The following is a 17,195-nucleotide window of genomic DNA, read 5'->3' on the forward strand; positions in this document are numbered from 1 at the left end:
CAGAGAACTGGAAAGCCAGGAAGGGCTGGCAAAATATATTCAGAGTACTAAATGAGAAGAACATGCAACCAAGAATACTCTATCCAGCAAGACTGACATTTAAAATGGATGGAGAGATAAAGAGTTTCCAAGACCGGCAAGGCTTAAAAGACTATGCAACCACCAAGCCGACACTGCAGGAAATATTAAGGGGGGTCCTATAAGAGAGGAAAAATCCCAAGAATATCATTGAACAGAAATACAGAAACAATCTATAGACAGAAAGACTTCAAAGGCAACACGATGTCAATAAAAACCTATCTCTCAATAATCACTCTCAATGTGAATGGCCTAAATGCGCCCATAAAACGACACAGGGTTGCAGATTGGATAAAACGACAGGACCCATCCATATGTTGTCTACAAGAGACCCATTTTGAACCTAAGGATACACACAGACTGAAAGTGAAGGGATGGAGAAGCATCTTTCATGCCAATGGGCCTCAAAAGAAGGCCGGAGTAGCGATTCTCATATCAGATAAATTAGATTTTAAACTAAAGACTGTAGTCAGAGATACAGAAGGACACTACATAATTCTTAAAGGGACTATCCGCCAAGACGAACTAACAATTGTGAATATCTATGCCCCCAATATGGGAGCACCCAATTACATAAGAAAACTATTAATCAAGATAAAGAGTCATATTGATACGAATACAATAATAGTAGGAGATCTTAATATGCCTCTCTCAGAAATAGACAGATCATCGAAGCAGAAAATTAATAAAGAAATAAGAGCATTGAATGAAACATTGGACCAGATGGACCTCATCGATGTATACAGAACATTCCACCCTAAAACAACAGAATATTCATTCTTCTCAAGTGCACATGGAACCTTCTCCAGAATAGACCACATATTGGGTCACAAAGCAGAACTCAACCGATACCAAAAGACTGACATTATTCCCTGCATATTCTCCGATCACAATGCTTTGAAACTGGAGCTCAATCACAAGGAAAAGTTCAGAAGGAACTCAAACACCTGAAAGCTAAAGACCACCTTGCTTAAGAATGCTTGGATCAACCAGGAGATCAAAGACGAACTTAAACAATTCATGGAAACCAATGAGAATGAAGACACCTCGGTCCAAAACCTATGGGATACAGCAAAGGTGGTTCTAAGGGGGAAATACATAGCCATCCAAGCCTCCCTCAAAAACATTGAAAAATCCAGAATACACCAGCTGTCTCTACACCTTAAAGAACTGGAGAATCAACAACAAATCAAACCAACTCCACATGCAAGAAGGGAAATAATCAAGATTAGAGCAGAGATCAATGAGGTAGAAACGAGAGATACAGTAGAATGTATCAATGAAACTAGAAGCTGGTTTTTTGAAAGAATCAATAAGATCGATAAACCATTGGCCACACTAATCCAAAAGAAAAGAGAGAAAGCCCAAATTAATAAAATGATGAATGAAAAGGGAGAGATCACAACTAACACCAAGGAAATAGAAACAATCATCAGAAATTATTACCAACAGTTATATGCCAATAAGCTAAGCAACCTAGATGAAATGGATGCATTCCTGGAAAGCTACAAACTCCCAAAATTGAACCAGGAAGAAATTGACAACCTGAATAGACTGATATCTAGTAATGAGATTGAAGCAGTGATCAAAAACCTCCCAAAAAACAAGAGCCCAGGACCTGACGGATTCCCTGGGGAATTCTACCAAACTTTCAAAGAAGAAATAACACCAATTCTCCTGAAGCTGTTCCAAAAAATTGAAGCAGAAGGAAAACTTCCAGACTCTTTTTATGAAGCCAGCATTACCCTGATCCCCAAACCAGGCAAAGACCCTACCAAAAAGGAGAATTTCAGACCAATATCACTGATGAATATGGATGCAAAGATTCTCAACAAGATCCTAGCAAACAGGATCCAGCAGCACATTAAAAAGATTATCCACCATGACCAGGTGGGATTCATCCCTGGGTTGCAAGGTTGGTTCAACATTCGCAAATCAATCAATGTGATAGAACACATCAATAAGAGAAGAGAGAAGAACCACATGGTCCTCTCAATTGATGCAGAAAAAGCATTTGACAAAATCCAGCATCCGTTCCTGATGAAAACGCTTCAGAGTATAGGGATAGAGGGAACATTCCTGAACTTCATAAAATCTATCTATGAAAGACCCACAGCAAATATCATCTTCAATGGGAAAAAGCTTGCAGCCTTCCCGTTGAGATCAGGAACACGACAAGGATGCCCACTCTCACCACTCTTGTTCAACATAGTATTAGAAGTTCTAGCAACGGCAATCAAACAACAAAGAGAAATAAAAGGTATCCAAATTGGCAAGGAAGAAGCCAAACTCTCTCTCTTCGCAGATGACATGATTCTTTATATGGAAAACCCCAAAGACTCCACCCCCAAACTACTAGAACTCATACAGCAATTCAGTAAGGTGGCAGGATACAAAGTCAATGTACAGAAATCAGTGGCTTTCTTATACACCAACAATGAAAATACAGAAAGGGAAATTAGAGAATCGATTCCATTTACTATAGCACCAAGAACCATAAGATACCTGGGCATAAACCTAACCAAAGAAGTAAAGGACCTGTACTCGAGGAACTACAGAAGACTCATGAAAGAAATTGAAGAAGACACAAAAAGATGGAAGACTGTTCCATGCTCTTGGATTGGAAGAATAAACATTGTTAAAATGTCTATACTGCCTAGAGCAATCTATACTTTTAATGCCATTCCGATCAAAATTCCACCGGTATTTTTCAAAGAGCTGGAGCAAATAATCCTAAAATTTGTATGGAGCCAGAAGAGACCCCGAATTGCTAAGGAAATGTTGAAAAACAAAAACAAAACTGGCGGCATCACGTTACCCGATTTCAAGCTTTACTACAAAGCTGTGATCTCCAAGACAGCATGGTACTGGCATAAAAACAGACACATAGACCAGTGGAACAGAGTGGAGAGCCCAGATGTGGACCCTCAACTCTATGGTCAAATAATCTTCGACAAAACAGGAAAAAATATTCAATGGAAAAAAGACAGTCTCTTCAATAAATGGTGCTGGGAAAACTGGACAGCGATATGTAGAAGAATGAAACTCGACCATTCTCTTACACCATACACAAAGATAAACTCGAAATGGATAAAAGACCTCAACGTGAGACAGGAATCTATCAGAATCCTAGAGGAGAACATAGGCAGTAACCTCTTCGATATCAGCCACAGCAACTTCTTTCAAGATATGTCTCCAAAGGCCAAGGAAACAAAAGCAAAAATGAACTTTTGGGACTTCATCAAGATCAAAAGCTTCTGCACAGCAAAGGAAACAGTCAACAAAACAAGAGGCAACCCACGGAATGGGAGAAGATATTTGCAAATGACAGTACAGACTTGATATCCAGGATCTATAAAGAACTTCTCAAACTCAACACACACAAAACAGATAATCATATCAAAAAATGGGCAGAAGATATGAACAGACACTTCTCCAATGAAGACATACAAATGGCTATCAGACACATGAAAAAATGTTCATCATCACTAGCCATCAGGGAGATTCAAATTAAAACCACATTGAGATACCACCTGACACCAGTTAGAATGGCCAAAATTAGCAAGACAGGAAACAACGTGTGTTGGAGAGGATGTGGAGAAAGGGGAACCCTCTTACACTGTTGGTGGGAATGCAAGTTAGTGCAGCCACTTTGGAGAACAGTGTGGAGATTCCTGAAGAAATTAAAAATAGAGCTTCCCTATGACCCTGCAATTGCACTGCTGGGTATTTACCCCAAAGATACAGATGTAGTGAAAAGAAGGGCCATTTGTACCCCAATGTTTATTGCAGCAATGTCTACGGTCGCCAAACTGTGGAAAGAACCAAGATGCCCTTCAACGGATGAATGGATAAGGAAGATGTGGTCCATATACACAATGGAGTATTATGCCTCCATCAGAAAGGACGAATACCCAACTTTTGTAGCAACATGGACAGGACTGGAAGAAATTATGCTGAGCGAAATAAGTCAAGCAGAGAGAGTCAAGTATCATATGGTCTCACTTATTTGTGGAGCATAACAAATAACATGGAGGACATGGGGAGATGGAGAGGAGAGGGAGTTGAGGGAAACTGGAAGGGGAGATGAACCATGAGACACTATGGACTCTGAAAAACAACCAGAGGGTTATGAAGGGGCGGCAGGGGGGTGGGGGGGGGGGTGGGAGGTTGTGGAACCAGGTGGTGGGTAATAGGGAGGGCACGTACTGCATGGAGCACTGGGTGTGATGCCAAAACAATGAACACTGTTATGCTGTAAATAAACAAATAAAAATTTTAAAAAAATAGCTACATAAAAAAAGCAATGAATACTGTTATGCTGAAAATAAATAAATAAATTTAAAAAATTGGGAAACATTTGTAGTAGTTAATTGCAACACCTATGCTCTAGACTTTGTTTTCAAAAGCAAGTTTCAAGGACAAGAGGAAGAGAGTGATCACTAGTCATGAATAGGGCTCCAGTATTTGGGTGAGTCACAAAATTCTAAAAAAGTTTGTCACTCTTGCTACAGTGCATTGCTTAAATCAAGTGTCTAATAGCCACTGTGAATGGAATGATGAAACCACTCTCCAATGATCAGCTCCTGAATAGCAGTTTTGGCATCCATTATAATATGTTTTCTTTCTTATTTTGGTAAAGATCCAAATTTACAATTACTTAATTTTTCTTCAGTAGTTCTATTTGGATAAAGAAAATACCAGCAAAAGACTGTCTTAAAAATATTTCAAAACTTGGGAAGAAGTCATTTTGCTACCCTCTAGTCTCTCTTTCAGTTTTTCTCTGGTAACCATCTATAGTAACAAAAACAGGGAACAGGCCTTTGCTATCCCAGCTCTGTGTTGTAATCCATTAGCTCTGCCGTGAACTTTCTTGATACTTTTGAACTTTGTTTCATTATTTGTAAAATGAGAAGTGGTATTGTGTTTTGTTGTGACAATTTATTAATAATATATCCAAGAGATTGTGAAGTAGGAGATGAGCAATTTAGGAGAGTATCTCAATAGGTTCAGAGAAAGCATTTGAAAAAAATCCAGATCCATTCCTAATTAAAACTTCCACTAAATTATATAGAATTGAAGGAAATTTCCTCATCCTGAAAAAGGGCTATCAAAAGACCTACATCAACTATCATAGTTGAGGGTGAAAGCCTAAATGGTTTTTCCTTAATTTCACAAACAAGGGAAGATTTTTGGCTTTCACCACTTGTATTTAATACTGAAGTAGTGTTCCAGATAATGCAATAAAGCACATGAAAGAAACAAAAGCCATAGAGTTTGGAAAGGAAGAAGGGAACTTATCTTTATTAATAGCTAGCATAATTAGCTCTCTGAACAGAAAATGGAAGGGAATATACAAAACAGCTAGTAGAACAAATTGGTTTAACAAAGTCAAAAATGTACCTAGTATACTATCCAGCCTTTCTACTCTCAGATATGGACCCAAAAGATAGGAAAGCATATTTCTATAAAAATATTTATATACAAATGTTCACAGCAATTTTATTTGCAAAAGCTCCTCTGGGACTAACCGATATGGTTAGCAAGAGGGGAATAGACAAATTATTTTTTAGGCACATGATGGGACACCACACACACACACACACACACACACACACACACAAAGTCCTGATAATTATGATCAATGAGAATTTTTAAAATAATTAGGTTGAGAAGAAGCCAGATGAAAGGACACATATGATCTCATTTAAAAAAATTATAAAATACCCAAACTAATTCGTGACAGAAGTGTTGCCTGGAAATGGGAGTAGGAAAAGGTTGAGAGGATTACAAAGGGACATGAGGAAACTTTTTGGGGTAATGCATATGTTCAGGGGTAATGCATATGTTCATTATCTCCATTGTGGTGATAGCTTCACAGATAAATATATATGTCCAATCTTATAGAATTGTTCACTTTATGGGGAGCCTGGGTGGCTCAGTCATTAAGCATCTGCCTTCAGCTTGGATCATGATCCCAGCATCCTGGGATCGAGCCCAACATCTGGCTCCCTGCTGGGTGGGAAGCCTGCTACTCCTTCTCCCTCTGCAGCTCCGCCTGCTTGTGTTCCCTCTTTTACTGTGTCTCTCTCTGTCAAATAAATAAAAATTAAAAAAAAAATAAAAATAAAAGTCTTCCCTTTAAAAAAAAAGAATTGTTCACTTTAATTTGGTAGTTCATTGTTATACAAATTATGTATAAATAAAGCCATTAAATATCTAAATTTACCAAGTACTATCTTCCCTAAATGTACAAGTCTTCTTGTGTGACACAAAATGGAAAATATTTCTCCTGTAGGATTTCATTGGCATGAAATGTTTTCTTTTAAATTCTAGATAATGACTTTCTGCATCATGAGCTACAGTGTTTATTTTCAACCAGCATAGTCCCAACCTATTTAGCATTGTCCCTGCATATCTGAATAGAAGTTTGTAGTGGCTTGTCCCTAATTCCTTTCTAGCATTATTTTGAGGCAGGTTCTGACAATGTGATTTGGAAGGTGGAGGGAAAGGGAAAGGATACATGGACCCAAATAGTACCCAGAACTGAATTTCTTACTTCACTCTCCATCTGGGTAAGCGTTCCCATGCTGAATCAGACTCATTAAATCGGTGCAGAGATGCCTCCAGGAAATAGCCTGAGCTGTTTCTCTATGTGTCTAGAGATAACAGTTACAGGGCTTTATAGAAGATGTGTCCCTCTCCAGAACTTTATGCTGATAATACTGATTTATTACCTTGTGTGAAAAATTATTTGATTAATGCTAGGCAACCAAATGTGACATATGGATGATAATAAGCATCTTTGAGCTAAAACCTGTTAAGAGTATACCATTAGTATTTGTTGCTTGATTCACATGCACTAGTCACCTTATGTTGGGGTCACTAAAACAGTGACAATATAAGAATCTCAGATCATTCAGTCTCAGATCATTGACAACTTCATGTATGGTGTTTCTTTTGTCTAGAATTCCTGTTTTTTACCTTTTAATAATTCTGAAATTCAGGAATACTTGATTAATAAATGCTTGCCTATAAAATAGTGTGACATTTCTTCTGAAAGCTTTATTAAAATAGTATTTCTTGCAATTGCTAATAATTTAGGAACAAAGAAATATGGTATATATCAAGTAAAGGCCATCTGTTCTTTTTTGTTGTTGTTGTTTAATGTAAATATTATTCAGTGAATACTTAAAAAATGATACTTACAGTTCTAAATATTGGGGCACAGTGCCAAAAAACACAGAACCACTCAGCAATGACTTGACTTACTATTCTTTTTTCCGTGTTCAACCTCAACCCCTTTCCTGGCAGTCAGTGGGTTTGGGGCTGGTCCACATGGACACTTGAGAATATGAAGTACTGTAGTAAGATGCTTTAAGAAGTTTATTACCCTCCCTGTTACAGAAATGCCCTAGGATGCTGTGTTAAAGAACTTCCATATCAGTCAGTGTCTTAAGAACAAAATAGACCTGAGAAGTCAGGATTGCTGTTGTTCAGACTTCCAAGGGTCACCTGAAGACTGACATGTGCCTCATCAAGTCAGGGATGAAAGAGATGGCTGACTTGGGGAGGATTCTGGCCAACATGCATGCATTTTAGTCCCTGTCCACCAGGGGGTGCAGCTTCCTACCACAATCACATTTCCTGCGTGAAATGTGGACTTCCTTTGATCATTTTTCTGTCACTCCAACATTTCTTCATGTTAAGAATGAAGAACATTATTTAGGTGACACTCCAGAGATGAAGTGCCCTCCAGGCTTCGTGACTGTGGTACTCTTGATGCTTGGTAAGTAAAATGCCTCTTAAAAAATTTGGATTATTTTCTTCCATTGTATCAGAAAACCTTTAACTATAATTTTATCGAATAGCTTTATACACAAGGTGACAGGTCTCTTTTCTTTTTCCCCAGGACAAACCCATGGAGACTCGGTGACTCAGACAAAAGGCCAAGTGACCTTCTTAGAAGAGGCTTACCTGACTGTGAACTGCACTTATTCAACAACTGTGTTTCCCACTCTTTTCTGGTATGTCCAGTATCCCGGTAAAGGTCCACAGCTCCTCTTGAGCTCCTCAAAAGACCAGGAGAAGAAAAGCAACAAAGGTTTTGAAGCCACCCTGGACAGCAAATCCAAATCCTTTCACTTGGAGAAACGCTCAGTGCAAGCATCAGATTCAGCTGTGTACTACTGTGCCCTGAGGGACACAGTGACAGGGACTGCAGGGGGAGCTGAGCACAAACTCTAAGCAGAACAGGGTCCTGGATGCTGAGTGTCTTTGCCTGATCCACTCCGGTTCCAGCATAGTCTGTGGTTGTTTGTCCCTCAGTGTGTGGTTGGTACAAAATCATACAAATAACTAGAGCACAGGAACCAGAAGTAACATTTCCCAACCCCAGCTGTAGGAACACTGAGTATATTTTGATGCTAAAAGCTCCTCAACCAGGGTGTAACTCCTTTAAGGTAAAAACCACATAACAATGAAGTGGTCTTGTGCTCATCCCTGCAGTGAAGGTCCAGCTGCACAAGTTTTTCATGGCATCCTGGAGGGTATTGCTGTGTCTATGACACTTTTAGAGACACACAGGGTGCCTGAGAAGGTGTCCAGTGTCTTCCTGACAGAGTATGGCAGGAGAGGTGAAGGGAGAGCATCAGCCCCAAGCCAGGTTTTAGTAGAGAAAGAAGGGAAGGGAAGAAATGTGGAGAAACACATGTACCCAAGCAAGGAAAAGAGGCCAAGGACTTCTGCCCTGTTTTTTTGTTTTTGTTTCTGTTTTTGTTTTCCTAGTAAATCAGATGATAGACACAAACTGATATTCAACATGGAGGGGTGGGGACAGAAACAGAGTGGAGGAATTGGCTCAAGTCCTGGCCAGTTAAACAGATCAGTTGGCTTTCTGACCATAAGAACTCAAGTGAGATTGTTCTCAGTACTCGGGAAATATGGTGAGAGAAAATGCTCTTGCACTGATGTTTTCTAACAATATAGATAGATAAGTGACACCAGGAGGGAAATCCTATAGATTTCTCTAACACCTGCTTTGGAACCTCTCACAGAGGGCCACAAATCATGGGATTGGAGAATGCATGGGAGTAAGTGAAGTTTTGCAAGGAATAATAGGAAACACAATGTCCGTATTACACTGCCAGATTTGCCAGTAGTGTTGCAATCTTCCTTATTTTTAAAATATTTTTAAGATTATTTATTTAACATAGAGAGCTAGGGAGATTGACAGAGGGGCGGGTGAGGTGGGGAGAAAGCAGAGAGGGAGAAATTGATCTGAAGCAGATTCTGAATTCAGCTAGGAGCCAGACAAAGAGCTGATCTCACCATCCTGAGATTATGACCTGAGCCAAAACTAATAGTCAGTTGCTTAGATAATAGTCAATTGCTTAGCCAACTGTGCCAGCCAGATGCCCTTAGAGCTTTAAATTATTATCTCCTTATCAGTATATTTTATGAATAAGCCATGACCAAAATATTAATACATTTCTTTATATAGTAATGATATATTCTTGGTTTAAATTAATTTTTATTTAATCCTTTAAAATATAAATGTTTTTCAAAGCTCTAGAAATATAAATGCATGTCAATATGTACTTTAAACAATTCAAAAAGGTATATAATAAGAATTTCCCTGACATTGGGATAAACAATGTAGACTAGGGATGCCTGGCTGGATCAATCAGTAGAATTGCAACTCTTGATCTCAAGGTTGTAAGTTCTAGCCCCACAGTGTGTTATGAGATTACTTAAAGTCTTTTTTTAAAAAAAATCATGTAGATTATTGCTCATCTATTGATTTATCTAAAATTTAATTAAAAAGATAGTAAAGACATCACAAAGGGCAGGAAGCCACAAATGTAAAGTGAAACAAGGAAAGAAGCTACTAGTAGATGGTGACATCAGCCAATTCTAGAAAATGTGTTGTATATGGAGAAAGCAAACTTGCATGAAAGACTAGCTGAAAAAGAAAACCAGGCCTAGTGTAGAAGAAAGTAATTGTGTGCTGGGCTCTCCAGAAAGAGTCAGGAAAAAGAAGCACCACATAATTTTTGATAATTGAGGAAGATGGCATTGTCAGCATTGGTGTGTGCTTGCGTCTGTGTGCTCTGTGTGCCTGTGTGCATGTGTTGAGGGTAGTGGGGTGAAGAAAGTAAAATAAGTGGACTGAGTGAGAAAACTTATAAGTCACAGAAGAGCCGTCCATCCATAGCCCATTATAAGAAGCAATGACCACTTTCTTAACCCAGCAGGAAATTGGATGTGGGTCTTTGAGGAACTGAGAGGAGTACATATATAAATTCCCACAAATCTGTGTATTAGTAAGCTTTTTAATTTTTGATCACCAGTCCAACTTTCCTTCCTTAAATAAGTTATTCAGTTCCTCCCTCTATCCCTTGGCAAACACTGATCTTCGTACTGTCTCCATATTTTTGCCTTTTCCAGAATGTCACATACTAGGTATCAATGAGAATACAACCTTTTCAGATTGGCTTCTTTCACTTAGAAATATGCATGTAAGTTTCCTCCATGTCTATCCATTGCTTGATAATGCATTTCCTTTTGGCACTGAATAAGATTTTTTTAATCTTATCTATAAAGAACTTTTCAAACTAAATACCCAAAAAACCAAAAAATACTGTCAAGAAATGGGCAGACAAATGGACATTTCTCCAAAGAAGACACACAAATAGCCAACAGACACATGAAAAAAATGCTGAACATCACTCGGCATCAGGGAAATACAAATGAAAACCAGAGTGAGATACCACCTTACACTAGTCAAAATGGCTAAAATTAACAAGTCAGGAAATGACAGATGTTGGCGAAGATGCGGAGAAAGGGGAACCCTCCTACACTGTTGGTGGGAATGCAAGCTGGTGCAGCCACTCTGGAAAACAGTGTGGAGGCTCCTCAAAAAGTTGAAAATAGAGCTACCCTACAACCTAGCAATCGCATTACTGGGTATTTACCCTAAGGATACAAATGTAGTGATCTGAAGGGGCATGTGCACCCCAATGTTTATAGGAGCAATGTCCACCATAGCCAAACTATGAAAAGACAAACTATGGAAAGAACTTAGAAGTCCATCAACAGATGACTGGATAAAGATGTAATACACACACACACACACACACACACACACACACACACACGAATACTATGCAGCCATCAAAAATGAAATCATGCCATTTGCAACAATGCAGATGGAACTAGAGGGTATTATGCTAAGCAAAATAAGTCAATCAGAGAAAGACAATTATCATATCTCTCTTATGTAAGGACTTTGAGAGGCAGGGTGGGTATCATGAGGGGGAAGGGAGGGAAAAATGAAACAAGATAGGACTGGGGAGGGAGACAAATCATAAGAGACTCTTAATCTCAGGAAACAAACTGAGGGTTGCTGGGGGGTGGGGGGAAGATAGGGTGGCTAAGTGATGGACATTGGAGAGGGTTGTGCTATGGTGAGTGCTGTGAATTTTGTAAGACTGGCCTGTGCCCCTGAAACAAATAATATATTATATGTTAATTTGAAACAAAAAAAAACAGCACAATGAGACACCACCTCACACCAGTCAGAATGGCTAAAATTAACAAATCAGGAAAACAACAGATGTTGGTGAAGATGCAGAGATAGGGGTATCTTCTTAAGCTGTTTTGGAAATGCAAATTGTTGCAGCTACTCTGGAAACAATATGGAGTTTCCTCAAAAAGTTAAAAATAGAGTTCTCTTATGACCCAGCAATTACATTACTAGGTATTTATCCAAAAGATACAAACATAGTGATTCGTAGGGTGGGGTGCACCTGCACCCCACCGTTTATAGCAGCAAGGTCTATAATAACCAAACTATGGAAAGAGCCCAGATGTCCATGGACAGGTGAATGGATAAAGAACATGTCACACACACACACACACACACACACACAGGAATATTCCTAAGCCATAAAAAAGAATGAAATCTTGCTGATTTGCAATGACGTAGAGGGAACTAGAGGGTATTATGCTAAATGAAACAAGCCAGTCAGATAAAGACAAAAACCACATGATTTCACTCATATGTGGAATTTAAGAAATAAAACAGACAAACATAGTGGAAGGGACGGAAAAATAAAGTAAGAGGAAAAAAGAGAGGGAGGCAAACTCTAAGAGACTCCTAACTATAGGGAACACACTGAGGGTTGTTGGAGGGGAGGTGGTGGGTTGAGGCAGAACTGGGTGATGGGCACTAAGGAAGGCATTTGAAATAATGAGCACTGAGTATTATACGCAACTGATAAATCACTGAATTCTATCTCTGAGACTAATACTACAGTATATGTTAATTAAATTGAATTTAAATAATTTTTTTTTAAAAAATACAACTTTGAGTAAAAAGAAGACTCCTTTATCTGGATATGCCATAGTTTATTTACCCTTTTTTCTACTGAAGGGCATCTTGGTTGCTTCCATGTTTTGGCAATTATGAATAAGGCTGTTATAAATATTTGTGTGCAAGTTTTTGTGTAGGCAGAAGTTTTCCAACCATTTTGGTAAACATGTAAGACTGCCATTGCTCGATCATTTGGTAGGAGTCTGTTTAACTGAGTAAGAAACTGGTAGTCTTGTGTTCCAGTGTGGTGGTACCATTGTGCATTCCTGTAAGTCACATATGAGGTATCCTGTTGCTGGACATCCTTCCTGGTATTTAAAAAAAAATCAGCCTTGAAAATTCCCTGGGCAAAGATCACTTCAAAATCAATTTAATCCTTCAAATAAAGCTTAATTTAATTTATTTTGGCAGACTACCTTGACCTGAATCATTTTTTGCTGTACCTTTGGAAATTGTAAGTGAAACTTGAACTGTTTCCCAAGTTTGATATTAGGTATCCACTGAGCAACTTCTGATATCGTTTATAGGAATTCTGATATTATTACCAATACTGCCTGTGTAGACACTCCCAGTAGACACTCCCAGACTCCTCACTGTATCAACTCCTTTCTAGCAGTATACCTTTGACCCTCATTCCATATTTTGGTTTGAGTGTTCCCACTTCATGAACTTTTTCAGATATGCACATGACACTTTTATTATTAATTACTACTTTGGTGAAATTCATTGGATTGACCTGGGCTATTTCTGAGTTTTTCACACCAGTATTTGGTGGTGGTAGTATTTTGGATTTTGGCTGTTCTAACAGGTGAGAATGTGCTGTCTTTTTTTTTTAATATAATTTGTATTGTGTAGCAAACACTTACCATGAGATATAGCCTCTTAAAATTTTAAGTGTGCAATATGAGATTGTTGGCTGTGGGTACAATGTTGTACAATAACTCTGTAATCTCTCATATGCTGGATTAGTAACTCCCTTTTACCCTGTCTGCAGAACCTATGGCAACCTTTTCTTTGATTCACTCTTTGATTCTATAAATTTGAATATTTTAGATACCACATTAAGAGTGGAATCACATGGCGTGGCTGGGTGGCTCAGTGGGTTAAAGCCTCTGCCTTCGGCTCTGGTCATGATCCCAGGGTCCTGGGATCAAGCCCCCCACTGGGCTCTCTACTCAGCAGGGAACCTGCTAACTCCTCTCTCTCTCTGCCTGCCTCTCTGCCTGCTTGTGATCTCTGTCTGTCAAATAAATAAAATCTTTTAAAAAAATCATTTAAAAAAAAAGAGTGGAATCACATACTATTTGTCTTCCTGTGACTGGCTTATTTCAGTTACCATAATATCCTCAAGATTCATCCATGTGGTTGCATATTATAGGATTTTCTTTTCCTTTTTCTTTTTAAGGCTGAACAGTACTCTGCTTATTATATAGCACACTTTCTTTATTCATTCACCTGTTGTTGGGCATTCAAGTTTTTTCCCTATCTTGGCTATTGTGAACAGTGCTGCAATGAGCATAGGGGTGCTTAATAACTCTTTGAGATTCTGATTTCAATTATTTTTAAAAGATTTATTTATTTATTTATTTATTTATTTATTTATTTATTTATTGTCAGAGAGAGAAGGAGAGTACAACAGGGGGAGGAGCAGGCATGGGGAGAAGTAGATCCCCCACTGAGTAGGGATCCTGGGATCATGACCTGAGTCAAAGGCAAACATCTAGCTGACTGAGTCACAGAGGTGTCCCCTGATTTCAGTTCTTCTTATTATATACCCAGGAGTGGGATTACTGGATCATATGTTGGTTCTGTTTTCAACTTTTGAAGAACCTCTATATTGTTTTCCATGGTTAGAGCATTGTGCATTCCCACTAAGAATGCACAAGTGTTCCAATCTCTTCACATCCTTGACAACACTGGCATTTTCTATTTTTGATAATAGTCATCATTGTTTAATGTATAACATATGGATGATATAAAATTTGTTGTAAATGTAGTGGCAAATACATTGAGACAGTCATCATTAAAAGGGAGTAGAAAATTACACATGTTTAAAGTATGTGCTTTTTTCTGCCACTTTTAGGTTGTGGCTAGTATCAACATTTTTTTTTTTTAAGATTTTATTTTTTAAACAACCAGGGAGATAGTCTTTTGTTGATTTATTTGACAGAGAGAGAGAGATCACAAGTAGGCAGAGAGAGAGGAGGAAGCAGGCTCTCTGTGGAGCAGAGAGCCCAAAGTGGGGCTCGATCCCAGGACCCTGAGATCATGACCTGAGCCGAAGGCAGCAGCTTAATCCACTGAGCCACCCAGGCGCCCCACTAGTATCAACATTTTAAATACTGAAATATATAATGGGATGGCCCATTTTTACATATTTACATGACTCTGTGAGGTAATATTTTACTGAGACTTTGATTCGTATTTTCCTGATCATTAGTGACATTGAGTATTTTCTCACATACTTGTTGGTAATTTGAGTATCTTCTTTGAAGAAATGTCTATCTAGTCCTTAGATCATCTTTTAATTGGCTTATTAGTATTTTTAAAAACTATTATTATAGGAGTTCCTTTTATAGTTTGGATATTAGCCACTTATCATATATATACAGTTTTCAAATATTTTCTTTCACTCTGTAGGATGACTTTTGATGCTGCTGACTGTTTCCTTTGTTGTACTGAGCTTTTTAGTTTGATGTGGTCTCCCTTGTTAGTTTTTGCTTCTGTTCCCTTTGCTTTTGATGTCACATCATTGATTACTGCTAAAACCAATATTGTGGAACTTCTCTCCTATGTTTTCTTTTCAGAAAAATAACTTTTAGGGTTGCCTGGGTGGCTCAGTGGGTTAAACATTCAACTCTTGATCTAGATTCAGGTCATGACCTCAGGATTGTGAGACTGATCCTTGTGTCAGGCTCTGGACTGAATGCGGAGCCTGTTTAATATTCTCTCTCTCCCTCTCCCTCCCCCAGCTTGCATGTACTCTCTCTTTTTAAACTAACAAAAAAATCTCTCAGTTTGTGACTTTTTCTATTGTTTTGCTATTTCTGCTGTAATTTTTGTTATTTCCTTCCTTCTCTAGACTTGGAACTTACTTTATTCTTTTCTTAGTTCCTTGATCTGTAAATTAGATTATTTAGTGGGAATCTTTTGTTAGGATATTAGATCTATATACATAATTCCTAGGGGGAATATCTAAGACAAAGGAACACTTTAATTTAGGAAACAATGCACTAAAGCATGCATTTAAAAGATAAGCTGTGGGGCGCCTGGGTGGCTCAGCGGGTTAAAGCCTCTGCATTCGGCTCAGGTCATGATCCCAGGGTCCTGGGATCAAGCCCCGCATCGGGCTCTCTGCTTGGCTGGGAGCCTGCTTCCTCCTCTCTCTCTCTCTCTGCCTGCCTCTCTGCCTACTTGTAATCTCTATCTGTCAAAAAAATAAATCTTTAAAAAATAAATAAATAAATAAAAGATAAGCTGTTAAAATGATTAAGATATTTTTATGTGTGGGTATGACTCCAAGATTGCTTTTTGTGATACATTTCATTTAATAAGATACTAAAATTGTCCCTCTATTAAATAAATGTGATATTCATAAACAAGACAGTTGAAGTCTCCCTTGATTCAAATTTGCTCTTGATTTCTCATGCAGAGAATGATTATAGACAATTTTGATGATGGTTTTTCAACTTCTTGTAATGGGTTTTTAGAGGCATTAGCAATGTGTGCTTTCAATAGCTCTTAAAGCATTCCAAGTTGTGAAAGAATGGATATTTGGGGGACCCCTGAAGAATGTGTAGAGGCTGTTACTCACACTTGTTTTTAATCCTGTGCTCTATCAAGATGTGAAATTTGCTTAATTTTACTTTCATCCTTTTCTGCAAATCTCAATTTCTTCTTGATATTTCATCTCTCCCAGTTTTCTTCTCTCTTCTGTTCTCTTTTCTACTGGAATATTAAATGTTTTAACCTCTCCTTCTTCTTTAGATCTTCCCTTTGCAGGAGTTACCTTAGTTCACTAACGAGGTGTTCTCTTAGATAGCTTTGACTGATTCCACAAGACTGACCTTCCTTGGGATCCCTCTTGTGGGTGTAGTGGGTTTAGCAGGTGAGGAAGGGACTTTAGTCTTTCCACACAGAAGCAGCAGGAAAATCCCATCCTATCTGCTCACCTTTCTTGGCTGTTTTCTTTCAACACTTCCGCAGATCACCTGGTGCTCATCAGGACAAAGGCACTTCTTCATCTCCTCACCTATTTAACCAATCCATCCCTCTCCCTTCTGGTAACCATCAGTATGTTCTGTTAAGAGTCTGTTCTTCCTTTATCTCACTCTGTCTTATTTTTTCCCTTTATCTTGTTTGGCTTGTTTCTTAAATTCCAGAGGAGTGAAATCATATGGTACTGGTCTTCCTCCGACTGCATTATTTTCCTCATTTTCCCTCATTATTATACTCTTTAGCTCTGACCATGTTATTGCAAATGGCAAAATTTCATTCTTTTATATGGCTGAGTAATATTCCATTACTTTTACATATTCTGAAATCTAGTAAATTACCCAAATGAAACTAAAAATTCAATGAATATTTATGGATTTCTTTTGAACTGCAGTAAAGAAATCAAATAAATAGCACAAAATGAGATTTACCAAATAATTTTCTGATATAATTTTCTTTAAAATTCCATTTTAAAAGTAGGTTTAGGTTTACTTGTAATCCTCATTCAATCTAAGCAATAATCTTC

At 38.2% G+C, this 17,195-nt stretch overlaps 1 gene segment (V, D, J or C); it reads left to right on the forward strand.

Moving 5' to 3' along the window:
• The first annotated feature begins 7,785 nt into the window (after window positions 1–7,785).
• LOC123943617 lies at window positions 7,786–8,325 on the forward strand. The segment is given in 2 exon segments: window positions 7,786–7,867; window positions 7,991–8,325. Coding segments are annotated over 2 exon segments (381 nt in total).
• The last annotated feature ends 8,870 nt before the right edge of the window (window positions 8,326–17,195 follow it).

The sequence above is a fragment of the Meles meles genome, chromosome 6, assembly GCF_922984935.1.
Source record: "Meles meles chromosome 6, mMelMel3.1 paternal haplotype, whole genome shotgun sequence".
NCBI classification, from domain to species: domain Eukaryota; kingdom Metazoa; phylum Chordata; class Mammalia; order Carnivora; family Mustelidae; genus Meles; species Meles meles.